Here is a 14,680-nt window from a genome sequence, read left to right on the forward strand (position 1 = left end):
GTCCAGGAGTTGGCGGATGCTTTAGTCCAGGTCTGGGAGGAGATCCCTCAGGAGACCATCCGCCACCTCATCAGGAGCATGCCCAGGCGTTGTAGGGAGGTCATACAGGCACGTGGAGGCCACACACACACTACTGAGCCTCATTTTGACTTGTTGAGGACATTACAAAGTTGGATCAGCCTGTAGTGTGGTTTTCCACTTTAATTTTGAGTGTGACTCCAAATCCAGACCGCCATGGGTTGATAAATTTGATTTCCATTGGTAATTTGTGTGTGATTGTTGTCAGCACATTCAACTATGTAAAGAAAAAAGTATTTAATAAGAATATTTCATTCATTTTTTGAGAAGTGTAGATTTAAGCGATTTTAGTATTATCTAGGAATTCCAAACTAACATGGTGAATTCCAAACCCGTCACTAGCTCTCTTCGACACGTCCACACACGCTAGGTGGAAAGGGTAATGACTGAGAAAATTCCTTGTTGGGACATAACATACCAGCACAGGAAGAAGGGAACCATCAGCTTACTAGACATAACTGCTGAAATAATATGCTGACTTAAGTCATGATTTAAATAGGGTAAAGAATGGCGCAAAATACAAGTTGATAGAGTCATTTATTTAAAGCTTATATTTATTATAAAATGTAAAAATTCAGCTAGACCAGACCATTTGAGTAGCATAGGAGCTTGCTTCCAGAGTTGCATTTTCCATTTCACGTCACAGACTAGTACATTGTTTTGCAAATTCACCACCACCCGCTAAATTTCTCAATACAGATGTGCAAATCTGCCAGTATTAAAATGGGAGCTCACAGATATGGTCAAAGCCATTGTTTCACCTTGCTAAACATGATTTATTAGAGCTGAGACATGCAGCAAGATGGTCTAGCTGGGGGTAAAAGAGTAGAGGGGTCAGAGAGAAACCATAATACAACTGGCATGGCTGTGGCCTTAATCGTCCTTGTCCTTTGCGCCATGTTTTAGGATGCGTGTGAACTCCACATAGTTGAAGTTGCTCTTTTTGTCAATGGGCGCCTCCCTGAAGAGCTCGTCCACCTCCTCGTCTGTGAAGCGGTCACCCATTGTGGTCAGCAGTTCTCTGAGGTACTCCTCCTGGATGACACCTGAGGACAGACAGGGTGACGCAGTGAGACAGGTATGAGAAAATGCCCATGTCATGGTTACTCCCCTTGGGTGGTGATGCATGGGTTATTCATGTGTTGACTCACAACCAACCCATCAGCATTTTTTATTTTTAAATGCCGAGCATCTGGCCAACCCAACACGAAACAAAAACATTAACCAAGACATTTTATCGAAGTTGACAGAAAGCATATTTCTGTATTTACAATTCACAGCCCGCTCAAAGGTGATATTTTGAAATTAAGTTTCGGGGTAGGGATACTTAAGGAATAAAACAAAAATGCCCAATGTGTATTTGTAAGCATGAATTTCCCACATGGACCAGAGCCCTCACCTTTTAGCCTTGTAAATTTCTATGACAAATCCTAGGGCAGGCTAACTCACTTTATCCTGAATAAAGTTTCTTAGCCACGAGTTGAGGACCAATGAAATCAGATACCTTCCCTCTTGTAAAGATAGTCATCATCCCCTTCATTTGAGGAAGACACCTGATAAAGTATTTACACATTTTTTAACACTAAAAATATTTATGCTAAAATACACATCACACATTGAATGGCAGCATTTGCGTTCCAAACTGTGTTTTTCACACTATTGTATTTAGAAATGTGCGAAAGGATAACTGACAGCCAACCAACCATAGACATAACCCACCAATGGCAGTTCCCATTCAAATCAAGACTGGCAGCCATTGCTAGTTTTATTAAAATTGCCTTGGTTGGAGGTTCCAAACCCTTCTATAGATATGTCTATGGCCACAACGTGTTCCACAGATAGGAGCGATAGGAGTGGGAAAAAGCACACCAAAGACAGCATTAACAATAAGTAATAAAATCAACACAGCAATTCTACAAGCCCATTTAACACCATAGCCTTTGTCATTTTGAAATCAGCACAAATTAAAATGACAGTGGCCCATGGATTGATGTTTCAACATTGTCTCAATGAAGAGTTTGGAGTTCGACTAGCCATATGCAACTGCAATTAATTACAAGCCTGCTAGAAATACAAGCATTCCAGGTCAGGCTTCAGGCATACTACAATGAATGAGCAATATCCATCGTAGTACAGATGAAGCCTGACTTGGAATGTGTAGGTAACTGAAGCTGGCTAGCTTTAAAAGCCTGAGTAGATCTAGCTTGCTTCATAGTATACCACTCTGAATTAATCATTTTGGGAATAAACCCTTGGGAGCCATGGTTTAACCCACCGATGTTACTTGGACAGCCCAAACATCCAGTCTATGCTGCTAAGCCAGAGACTCCTCAGGAATTGTATCTTCATCAAGAACCCCACAAACACATTCTCACCCTTACCGGTCAGGCAGATGGCATCTAAGAATGAGGTCTGATACCAACAGGCACAGCGAGTTTCTATCCACAAGCCATCAGACTGCTGAGCACTTGAACCAGACTGAGCACCTTCTCTGATTCTCCGCACCTTAGCACGCACACAACTGCTGCCACCAGACTAAATATACTGCTCAATTTATACACTTGGAAATATTGGACTATAAATTGCACCTTCCTGTATAACGTACACTATGGTTATTCTATTCTACTGCCATTTACTTATCATTGTTGCATTGTCGAGAAGGAACTTACAACTAAGAATTTCGTTGGACCATGCATAATAAAACTTGAAACTTCTCTACACAACTACAGCATCCATTGTCAGTCACTACAACAGTATGAATCTATACAGGCCGACACTAACAACATTCCTTTCCACTTGGAATAATTCCTTAAAGAAAAACCCAATGATTTGTTATAGGCTTACCTGTGCCTTCTTCGTCGAAACAGGCAAAAGCGTTTCTGATGACGTCCTCGGGATCTGTGCCGTTGAGCTTCTCTCCGAACATGGTGAGGAACATGGTGAAGTTGATGGGCCCAGGCGCTTCAGTCATCATAGCCTCCAGGTAATCATCAGTTGGGTTCTTCCCTAAAAAACAAAGACAAAGAGTGCCACATTAGAACAGATTGCATTCAACTTCCTGTCAACAGCAACCTAGTTTTACAATAATAATCGGCATAAATGGTTTCAATCATATAAAACAATGGTAACAGGGTGGTAGGGAATTTTGGAAAAATGCATGTTCTTTGTGAATGCACGACTGTTTCAATGGAATGCCTCTCTCCTAACACCAACTTACCAGCTGGGAGACAAACCCAACCTTAGCCTGGGGGTAAATACCCTGTATCACCTTACATAACAAACCTAAACCCTTTCAGCAAGACGGACTGGGTCCACAAACACTACAAAGTTTAACACTAAGCATTGAACAAAAGACATACGCAATCATTGAGAAGGGAGCCCAACACAAGCACACAAGAGATATCACAAATCATCTAGTGCCTCAGTTTCACATTGAGTGAATCAATGTCCAAGAGAAAACCATGGACAGATTTCAGCTCAGCTAAGGGGGGGCTTCAGAGACACACCTAGTGAGGCAAGCATGTCATGCAGGTCCTCCTTGTCGACAAACCCGTCGCGGTTCTGGTCGATCATGTTGAAGGCCTCTTTGAACTCCTGGATCTGAGACTGGTCAAACATGGCGAACACATTGCTGGTAGCGCGCTGGGGGCGCTTCTTGGTGGTCTTTCCCTTGGCCCGTTTGCTCGACATTTTGGCTGTTGTGTGTTTACCTGCGAGGCTGAAAAGAGAATATTCCTGAATAAGACCACAGCACCAGATTTGTAATAGCCTAAAAAGTTACTTACCCTTTCAATCAGATTTAGAATTAGTGTTTTGATGATGTCAATGAAGTTCAATTCTAGGGACAATAACATTTGAGGATACACAAGGGTCTACAAAAACAAGCAGGCAACCTGGCTCATGTCATTACCCAAAATAAGATTTGACTAGTCATGCCCAGCTTTCTGTGGCTATGGGCTAATCTAATTCAGACTGGCAAATTATTCCCCAGGGATGTGTCCTCACTGTGCTATAAATGGAAATGTTTTACTGCTGTGAAGGTTGTTTCTAGCTGTTCCCTTTGCACAGGATAGGATAAACTACAGATGTGAGAATAAATTCCCTTTTCAGGCAAGTTCAACAACGTCTTATTTGAAGAGGAAGAGGGCCACTGCCTCTAATATGCCTCCCTTCCTAGCAAGTAAGAGGGAGCCAGTGGTCCACGCCATTGATTCACTATTATGGCAACACAGCTGGATAAGACTGATTCGGTGACCTAATTTGAGGTTGAACAATGATAGGACTAAATTCAGACTGAAGTTCTTTCCAAGACCACATATCCTTTTCTATTGAGGGTAGGTGAGAAATCTAGTGACAGTCAAGGCATCATTAACATTATAATGATATTTTGAGAAAGAACTTACGGGAAAAAAACTCATGCCAAGTTAGGGCTACGTCATGAATGAGGCCTATAAACTGCTTTTAGCTGTTAATATCTGCGTAACCTAAAGTAATGTAGATAGTATCGTAGAAATTAACATGAAACCAAATATCAATTTACACAAATTTGGAATGACTATGAGCAATAAGCTACAGATAGACAGCTGACGTTTGGACTTGTCCTGAACAACATTAGCAACAATACTGGAATCTGTGTTAACTTTCAAAATAAAAGACGCACTTTGAAAATGATGCAAACAGATACAAAAAGTGTAATCATGCCACAATTGGACTAGATAACGCCAAACAAGGTTTGGACGTTATACAAATAGTTACAATTTGACAAAAATGAAACCATGATCTAGTCGCACTGTGTATGCATTTGAATAAAGAATTTCATTGGGGGCATACTTATAAATAAGCACTCTACAGACTAACCTATGAATTGTTCTCCAATGAAATGGGGTATCAGCCTACCCAGTGACTCAGAACACAACTTTGTAGGGTTAACAAAAATATTAGCGTCTTAGCTCTTATTGTGGGACTCTGAAACAACCACTAGAAGTCATGCTAGCAGAAAGCAATGACTGGAAGTCCATGGGTAACACTAGTTAGAGGTAGTTTCGTGAGCCAATGCCAACATCATTCATACTGGATAGAAAAAAATGGAATCCACAAGTTAATCTGACTCATTGCCAAAATCCTGAAGTATATCAGTCTACCTATGTGTATGGAACATTAATATTGCAATGTACATCCTAACCTATGTGCACCCATGAAATTGGTTGTCACCCTACTCAGACACTCACAGAACATAACTATGTAGAGTTTCCACAAGTATTAACATCTTAACCCTTATTGTGGGAGTGAAATGAGCAAAATTAAGCTCAGTCAACCAATGTGAATTCCACAGTCAATGTCCGGCTACAAGAGCCAAGACGCTAACATTTGTGTAAACTCTAGTTGTGTTCTTTGAGTGTCACTGAGTAGGCTGATAACCCATTTCATAGGTGCACAGACTGTACAGTGCATAGAAGTATGACCTCAAACCAACTCTGAATTAAAATACACCCACAGCGCAATTTCAGATTTTATTTTAAGGGGTCAAACTAACAGTATTTTGTTGAACTTATAACAGGCCAACCTTGTGTAGCATGATCTAGTCCAATTGTGTCACGATTCCACAATTTTCATCCGTTTGCATCAGTTTCAATGGGGAACTTTTATTTTGAAGGTAAACACCGACTCCACTGTTGTTCACGCGGGTCGCAACACACTGGTGACGTTAGCGACATTGTTGGGTTAAAAACATTACGAATCCCAGGACGTCCGCTACGCTAGTTACTTGGTTTTGGTACACATTTGCGTCATTATAATATTTAACCAACTACCGTACGGCCTGTTATATGTAACTTAAAACGATAAATGTGCTAGTTAGAACGAAATGTTATTTCTCCCCATGCAGGAAATACTGTCATTTTGGCAGCTAACAAGCCGATATAGCTAGCTTGCTAACCCCGCTAGCTAAATCAGCCAGAAAACACATACATTCATAGTAACACGAGTAGCTTCGACATTTTAAGCTATATAACTGACAATTCAAAAGTAGCATGGAATTAACAAGTGAAATAATACTTTTTACGTTCAAATAAGAATATATATAAGACCTACCTAATTCCGAAAAAAAGGATAGTCAGTTAGCCCGTGCTGCCCTCTCAACCACCGCCCTAACTTCCTAATAATGGTTTCGCACAGGAAATGCAGGCCAAACCAACTTCGGGAAATGGGGAGGACTTTAAAATGTCTAAATCATTTGTATTTGTATTCAATTATATTTTGCACCGTACAATAAAACAATACATATTTAGATATGTCTTTAATGTTTTTTAGATTTGACTATACATAGTTTATGTAAATGCTCGTAAATCATTTCATTTTTACTTTGGTAAACCCCCACGAGGTAATGGTGTTTTCTCAAAAGACATTCTTGACATATGCCCAAATACGGAGAAAATAAATGCATCTTCCTGTGCCTAATCATGAGTAAAATAACGTTACTTTGGTGACACAATTTTAATTATATTAAAACTCGGATTTCCTTCATTTCACAAAACATATACAAAAATAGAATGATTATAGCTAAGCCATTTCCAACACTTCTACACTAGTTGAGCCCCACCCTCTTGTCATAGGCCAAAGGAACAGCAAACATAATTATTTTTTTAAATATTTTTTTTTACCTTTATTTCACTAGGCAAGTCAGTTAAGAACAAATTCTTATTTACAATGATGGCCTACCAAAAGGCAAAAGGCCTCCTGCGGGGACGGGGGCTGTAATTAAACTCCTTTGTAAACTCAGCACAAAAAGAAACGTCCTCTCACTGTCAACTGTGTTTATTTTCAGCAAACTTAACATGTGTAAATATGTGTATGAACATAACAAGATTCAACAACTGAGACAAAACAAGTTCCACAGATATGTGACGAACAGAAATTGAATAATGTGTCCCTGAACAAAGGGGGGATCAAAATGAAAAGTGACTGCCAGTATCAGGTGTGGCCACCAGCTGCATTAAGTACTGCAGTGCATCTCCTCCTCATGGACTGCACCAGATTTGCCAGTTCTTGCTGTGAGATGTTACCCCACTCTTCCACCAAGGCACCTGCAAGTTCCCAAACATTTCTTGGGGGAACGGCCCTAGCCCTCACCCTCCGATCCAACAGGTCCCAGACGTGCTCAATGGGATTGAGATCCAGGTTCTTCGCTGGCCATGGCAGAACACTGACATTTTCGTCTTGCAGGAAATCACGCACAGAACGAGCAGTATGGCTGGTGGCATTGTCATGCTGGAGGGTCATGTCAGGATGAGCACCACATGAGGAAGGAGGATGTCTTCCCTGTAATGCACAGCGTTGAGATTGCCTGCAATGACAACAAGCTCAGTCTGATGATGCTGTGACACACCGCCCCAGACCATGACGGACCCTCCACCTCCAAACCGATCCCGCTCCAGAGTACAATCCTCGGTGTAAAGCTGTCTTAGGCGTCTCACAGTACGGACATTGCAATTTATTGCCTTGGCCACATCTGCAGTCTTTTTTCTTTTGCCTCTTTGCAGCATGCCTAAGGCACGTTAACGCAGATGAACAGGGACCCTGGGCATCTTTCTTTTGGTGTTTTTCAGAGTCAGTAGAAAGGCCTTTTTTTCTCCCCAATTTCGTGGTATCCAATTGGTAGTAGTTACAGTCTTGTCTCATCGCTGCAACTCCTGTACGGACACGGGAGAGGCGAAGGTCGAGAGCCATGCGTCCTCCGAAACACAACCCAACCTAGCCGCACTGCTTCTTGACACAATGCACATCCAACCCGGAAGCCAGCTGCACCAATGTGTCAGAGGAAACACCGTACACCTGGCGACCTGGTCAGCGTGCACTGCGCCCGGCCCGACACAGGAGTCGCTAGTGCGCGATGAGACAAGGATATCCCTGCCGGCCAAACCCTCCCTAACCCGGACGACGCTGTGCCAATTGTGCGCCGCCCCATGGGCCTCCCAGTCACAGCAGGCTGCGACAGAGCTTGAACCCAGAATCTCTGGTGGCACAGCTAGCACTGCGATGCAGTGCCTTAGACCACTGCGCCACCCGGGAGGCCCAGAAAGGCCTCTTTAGTGTCCTAAGTTTTCATAACTGTGACCTTAATTGCCTACCGTCTGTAAGCTGTTAGTGTCTTAACGACCATTCCACAGGTGCATGTTCATTCATTGTTTATGATTCATTGATCAAGCATGGGAAACAGTTTTTAAACCCTTTACAACGAAGATCTGTGAAGTAATTTGGATCTTTATGAATTATCTTTGAAAGACAGGGTCCTGAAAATGGGACATTTCTTTTTTTGCTGAGTTTATATAAATATAGGACAAAACACACATCATGACGAGACAACACAGCACTACATAAAGAGAGGCCTAAGACAACAACATAGCAAGGCAGCACACATGACAACACAACATGACAACAACATGGTAGCAACACAACATGGTAGCAGCACAAAACATGGTACAAACATTATTGGGCACAGACAACAGCACAAAGGGCAAGAAGATAGAGACAACAGTACATCACGCAAAGCAGCCACAACTGTCAGTAAGTGTCCACGATTGAGTCTTTGAATGAAGAGATTGAGATAAAACTGTCCAGTTTGAGTGTTTGTTGCAGCTCGTTCCAGTCGCTAGCTGTAGTGAACTGAAAAGAGGAGCGACCCAGGGATGTGTGTGCTTTGGGGACCTTCAACAGAATGTGACTGGCAGAACGGGTGTTGAATGTGGAGGATGAGGGCTGCAGTAGATATCTCAGATAGCGGGGAGTGAGGCCTAAGAGGGTTTTATAAATAATTATCAACTAGTGGGTCTTGCGACGGGTATACAGAGATGACCAGAATTATCCCTAATAGTGCTATTTAACTTCTTAATAGTTTGGTTGTTCACGGTATGAGCTACTGCTAGTTTACTACTATGATCCAATAACCATCTTTTAAATGAAAAAGGAATGCATTCTGCATGTTCCCAAGAGAGCTGGAATGGTTCTTAGTCTGTTGAACAGTATAACATTTTCTTCATCAGCAAGTTCAGCAGATGGGAACCACTACAATGGCAGGAATGAGCAATGGCAAACTCATCTTGAGACCATAATGTGTTCATGTTTACTGAAAGGAGACAGAGGGTTGCTGCTCCAGACTGGTATGGTGAGGAGAGCTTAACATAGTTTCACATTCGCCAAAAAACAAGCTCTAGGCTATGTCTAAACAAGTAACAACAATACATTTTTTCAAGTATTTCTGGGATCCATGAAGACAAACAATAACATTAACATGTATAAAATAATAGTAAATCTCTAGACCATTAAACCAATACGAACACACTTGATTCAGTTAATTAATAAGTCATTGATTAGTGAATTTAGTGTGTTGTGCCTGTCTGACCAAAATCAAAGAATCTTGCCTGGAAACATGACCTCATATTGCACTGCCCTTATTCAACCACTTGAGGGTGCTAGTCTCATAGGGGGGACTAAAACAAAGTTTCTATTCATAATTACAATCAATCAACTTCCAGTAGGAGTTTCACAGAAGACTTGCCTGAAATGATTCTGACTTTCTATGATCTAACACACCCACTCCTACCCACTGGTCAATAGTAGTGCACTATATAGGAAATAGGGTGCCATTTGGGCTCCCGAGTGGTGCAGCAGTCTAAGGCACTACATCTCAGTGCAAGAGGTGTCACTATAGTACCTGGTTCAAATCCAGGCTGTATCACATCTGGCCGTGATTGGGAGTCTCATAGGGCGGTGCACAATTGGCCCAGTGTCATCAGAGTTTGGCTGGAGTAGGCCGTCATTGTAAATAGGAATTTGTTCTTAACTGACTTGCCTAGTTAAATAAAGTTGGAACATAGTAGTACCATCCCAATGATTTACTGCAGGTTGTGATAGGATGAAGTCATTAGCCCACAATTTTATCACATTCCTGGTTGGGAAGGCACTTGAGCTTTAAATGGAAGAGTGAATCATTTTTTGAATAAAATATCCTCCATAATGAGTTATGATTGCCATGCTGTCAGGTAATTGGGGGTTATCTTTAGATTAGAGTAAATTACTGTAGTTTTAGTTGAAACCCTATTGAAAAGCAACACAATTTCCTTTGATGTTCAGTCACACAAAGACAGCTGGTCTTTTGTTATGTTGTATGTACCATAGAGATATGTGATTCAATATGACGTTCTATGGTAAATGTACCTCCATAGGTGTCTGATTGGTCAATGCTCTCTCTATCAGTAGGAACTACTGAAGATACCAAAATTTGCATTCATGATCTGTATTCTGGAAATAGCATGACGAAGACGTGTGTATAGTGATGCAAGGAATAAGGCAAAGGCTAAAAGTGGATGACCTGTCTTGGAAAGTTGTTCAAGCAAAGAAAGAATCACAGACTAGTGGTTTTATAGTGTTTTGTGTAATCTGTAAGATCATTCATCGTCTCATAACAAAGCAGGAGCCATAACAAAGCAGGAGCCTTAGTATTCAATCACTACTCAGAGGATGTCACATTTGTCAGTTTCACGTGCAGGGTCAAAAGGCAAGGAGTAGGGCTCCACCCACATGATAAAACATGGGCATGTGCACTCTCTCTTTCATGCAAGCACACACAATGCTAACTGGCATTTGTTTTACGTGACACAGGCAACAATAGCATGGCTATAGTTAGTCACAGACACAGCTGAAGCTCTCTTAGATATTGTGAGGAGACAAGACAACCATTAGTGAAGTGTAGGCTATTGAACATTGGCACAATATGTTTATTCCTTTTTAAGATAAAGTCCAAGTTATGGGGTCAGCCCAATAAGATTGATCAGAGTAGTATATAGGGCTGCCAGGCAACCAGATGTTCAGGTGTGAGGCCTAAAGTGACCTTTCTAAATGTGAATATGATACAATGACAAAAAACCTTGATAGTCATTAATACATCTAAGGTCTTCTGTAAGAGGAAATACCCATGTTTAAATACCAAATGTATAAACTATTCCATTAATGGGACACTGATGATGAGTTAGGCTATACTCTTTCCAATAAGTGGTGTCAAAAATACAGTAACACTGACTGATGATGAAAGGCTACACATTGTCTGTACAGTAGGCCTTGTCTAAAATATAGGCCAACAGGTAGAGAGAGTAATTTTTGGCGTTGCAAATAGTCGCACTCGTCAATGACCAACCTATTCAAACGTCGCTGGAACTAGGTTGGGTCTGCCGCTCTCTTCCTAGAGTTGTGATAGCTTCAATCCGCTCTGCACTCGTCTATATTTATCAGACCTCCACGCCATAAAAGGACGTAACTGCGGTTTGGCCATTCCATAGAGTGCCAATATTATTTTTGTTGTGTAGACGGCTGCCCTGTCCTCTGCTACCGCACCTACCTGCGGCTTTGCCTGGATATCAAGCTTCGTTGACTTACACCTGGAGTTGGATCACTTTTTCCTTTGCTTTCAGCAGTTGGTGGCTTTTTGGGCCTAAGTAAGTTATCGCGATACGAGTAACTGATACGCTTTCTGATTCATCAGCAAAATAGAAGTAACCAGAGGTAATTTTTTTCATAATTCGTTGTTGAATATTATGTTATGTTTAGTGTGCATTTTGATGGTGTGATTGTTTGCAATGTGAATCCTGTGCTATGCCAGCCTCAGTCGCACACTGCAATTTGGAATTTCAGATTCACAGGCTTTTCTCATATTAAAATCATGCCCTATTGGATTGAACAACTACTGAACCAGTGCACCTGTTGCCATCCACTCATGTCAGTTAACATACTATGCCTATTGCCGTTTAGAACAGCCAAAAAGTATTTTCAAAACAATGGAATCTGGAAATCCATTGACTTCCATTAACAGGATATAGGCCTAGGCTACACAAGTCAAGTTATTTGGAAAAACCCTCAAAATATTTTAATTCTACATCTACTGAATCAATTTGGCAAATTTTACTATCAGAAAAAAGTTGTGCATTTTATTCCTTGTCCACTGATGTTGATAGTAGGCTACACTTGAGTTGTGTACAGAGCATGACGATATTGATCTGGCACAATCAATATAATTTCCCCCCTAATCCAATAGAGACAATGAAGGTCATGACTGTTCCTCTGTGATTATTTCAAGTAACATAATACAATAACAACAAGTATCATCAAGACAAATTGTAAATGAAACATTAAACAAATAATAGCTTACAAAAGTACATTTCGCAACAGTGCTTTAACTGTATTGAACAAAACCATTCTCAAACACTAGCTAAGCAGACAGGCAGACTACAAGAGACTGAGAATTCAGTGCCCGTGCCAGGAACACCGTGCAGGATGTCTGGATCCATTCCTTTCTACCAGAAACAGCACCGCCACTATGACCGTGGCTACCGCAGCAAGGAGGTGGAGTCGGCTGTTAGCCAGTACCAGTCGAGCAGCAGCAGCTATGCCACCCACAGCAGAGCCAGTGCCAGTCTCAGTGCCAGCAGGGGGTAAGGAGGAGCAGGATGCCCTGCAGCACAGTAGCTCTGGCCCATATCCATGCATCCCCTCCATACTGGTGTCAGAAGATGGCCCTGCTGCCCTTGTAACCCCATCACCCCCACCCAACTTACTTCCTATCTCATACTTCTGGCAACTTTTCCCGTGCCATCATGGCCTCCACATCAGTCGGTCATGCTTAGTAACCCTTATTTCTCTGCGTTAAATAATAATTATTCTACTTCCTGCTTCTACACCTGCGGTATTAATGTTTGACCACTCCCAGTAACATTCTCCAACCTTATCTGTTTTCTCTAAAAACCATTCCACAAATATAACATGTCTGTGAATCCTGCATGAAGTTCCAAGTAGCCCGTTGCATGGATACTGTGTATATCGGTGTCTGTTGCACACTGCTTTGTATGCTTTTGAACTAATGCACTTTTTCTTTTAAGACAACCTTCTCCTAGTTCTCACTATCGTTCAGTTAACCAGAAATAGAACATCTCAGATTCACACCGGCTCTGTCGTCATAAATGTTTGGTGCAGGCTGGGTATAATCAAGCTTTAAAGGAATGCACTGGGTTGCATAATGAAGTGTTATGGTATCGGCCTTTGCCATGGCCTATAGACTGAAATAACATCCTGACCCATGCATACCATGTCTTTGGGAATGTGAGCTGTGGTGTAGATTCTCTGCCCTAGTTGTCTAAACCCCGTTTTAATGGTTTACTTCCTTGAGGTCTTGTTTCCCTATTAAGATATTTTGTTTTTATTTTATTTTTATTTCACCTTTATTTAACCAGGTAGGCCAGTTGAGAACAAGTTCTCATTTACAACTGCGACCTGGCCAAGATAAAGCAAAGCAGTACGACAAAAACAACAACACAGAGTTACACACAAAAAAACGTACAGTCAATAACACAATAGAAAAATCTATGTACAGTGTGTGCAAATGTAGAAGAGTAGGGAGGGTAAGGCAATAAATAGGCCACAGAGGTGAAATAATTACAATTTAGCATTAACACTGGAGTGATAGATGTGCAGATGATGATGTGCAAGTCGAGATACTGGGGTGCAAAAGAGCAAGAGGGTATGTAATAATATGGGGATGAGGTAGTTGGGTGTGCTATTTACAGATTGGCTGTGTACAGTGATCGGTAAGCTGCTCTGACAGCTGATGCTTAAAGTTAGAGAGGGAGATATAAGGCTTCAGTGATTTAAAAAAATATATATATATTTTTTGCAATTCGTTCCTGTCATTGGCAGCAGAAAACTGGAAGGAAAGGCGGCCAAAGGAACTATTGGCTTTGGGGATGACCAGTGAAATATACCTGCTGGAGTGTGTGCTACTGGTTGGTGTTGCTATGGTGACCAGTGAGCTGAGATAAGGCGGGGCTTTAACTAGCAAAGACTTATAGATGAGTTGGAGCCAGTGGGTTTGGAGACGAATATGTAGTGAGGGCCAGCCAACGAGAGCATACAGTGGTGGTGTGTAGTATATGGGGCTTTGGTGACAAAACGGATGGCCCTGTGATAGACTACACCCAGTTTGCTGAGTAGAGTGTTGTAGGCTATTTTGTAAATGACATCGCCTGAGTCAAGGATCGGTAGGATAGTCAGTTTTACGAGGGTGTGTTTGGTAGCATGAGTGAAGGAGGCTTTGTTGCGAAATAGGAAGCCGATTCTAGATTTAATTTTGGATTGGAGATGTTTAATGTGAGTCTGGAAGGAGAGTTTCCAGTCTAGCCAGACACCTAGGAATTTGTAGTTGTCCACATATTCTAAGTCAGAACCGTCCAGAGTAGTGATGTTAGTCGGGCGGGATGGTGTGGGCAGCAATCGGTTGAAGAGCATGTACTTAGTTTTACTAGCATTTAAAAGCAGTTGGAGACCACGGAAGGAGTATTGTATGGTGTTGAAGCTCGTTTGGAGGTTTGTTAGCACAGTGTCCAAAGAAGGGCCAGATGTATACAGAATGGTGTCGTCTGCGTAGAGGTGGATCAGAGAATCACCAGCAGCAAGAGCGACATCATTGGTATATACAGAGAAAAGAGTCGGCCCGAGAATTGAACCCTGTGGCACCCCCATAGAGACTGCCAGAGGTCTGGACAACAGGCCCTCCGATTTGACA

At 41.8% G+C, this 14,680-nt stretch overlaps 2 protein-coding genes across 3 annotated transcripts in view; one reads left to right on the top strand and one right to left on the bottom strand.

Annotated features, from left to right (window-relative positions):
* Positions 1–598: 598 nt before the first annotated feature.
* LOC120027963 (myosin regulatory light polypeptide 9-like) lies at positions 599–6,250 on the bottom strand. 2 transcript variants are annotated; one of them, XM_038973058.1, is made up of 4 exons: positions 6,169–6,250; positions 3,585–3,796; positions 2,923–3,084; positions 952–1,124 (listed from the first exon to the last, which is right to left on the bottom strand). In XM_038973058.1, the coding sequence occupies exons 2-4, from the start codon at positions 3,766–3,768 to the stop codon at positions 952–954; spliced, it is 519 nt and encodes a 172-aa protein (XP_038828986.1). In that variant the 5' UTR covers positions 3,769–3,796; positions 6,169–6,250. The 2 variants fall into 2 exon arrangements, with proteins under 2 accessions (XP_038828987.1, XP_038828986.1); XM_038973059.1 differs by lacking the exon at positions 6,169–6,250 and having other exon boundaries at positions 599–1,124; positions 3,585–3,768.
* A 6,149-nt stretch (positions 6,251–12,399) lies between these two features.
* The window catches only part of LOC120027636 (M-protein, striated muscle-like), a 42,508-nt gene continuing 40,227 nt past the window's right edge, over positions 12,400–14,680 (top strand). The window contains exon 1 of the mRNA XM_038972634.1: positions 12,400–12,557. Coding sequence (XP_038828562.1) covers positions 12,400–12,557 — 158 coding nt within the window. The remainder of the gene's footprint in view (positions 12,558–14,680) is intronic.

This window comes from Salvelinus namaycush, chromosome 33 (assembly GCF_016432855.1).
Source record: "Salvelinus namaycush isolate Seneca chromosome 33, SaNama_1.0, whole genome shotgun sequence".
In the NCBI taxonomy this organism is placed as follows: domain Eukaryota; kingdom Metazoa; phylum Chordata; class Actinopteri; order Salmoniformes; family Salmonidae; genus Salvelinus; species Salvelinus namaycush.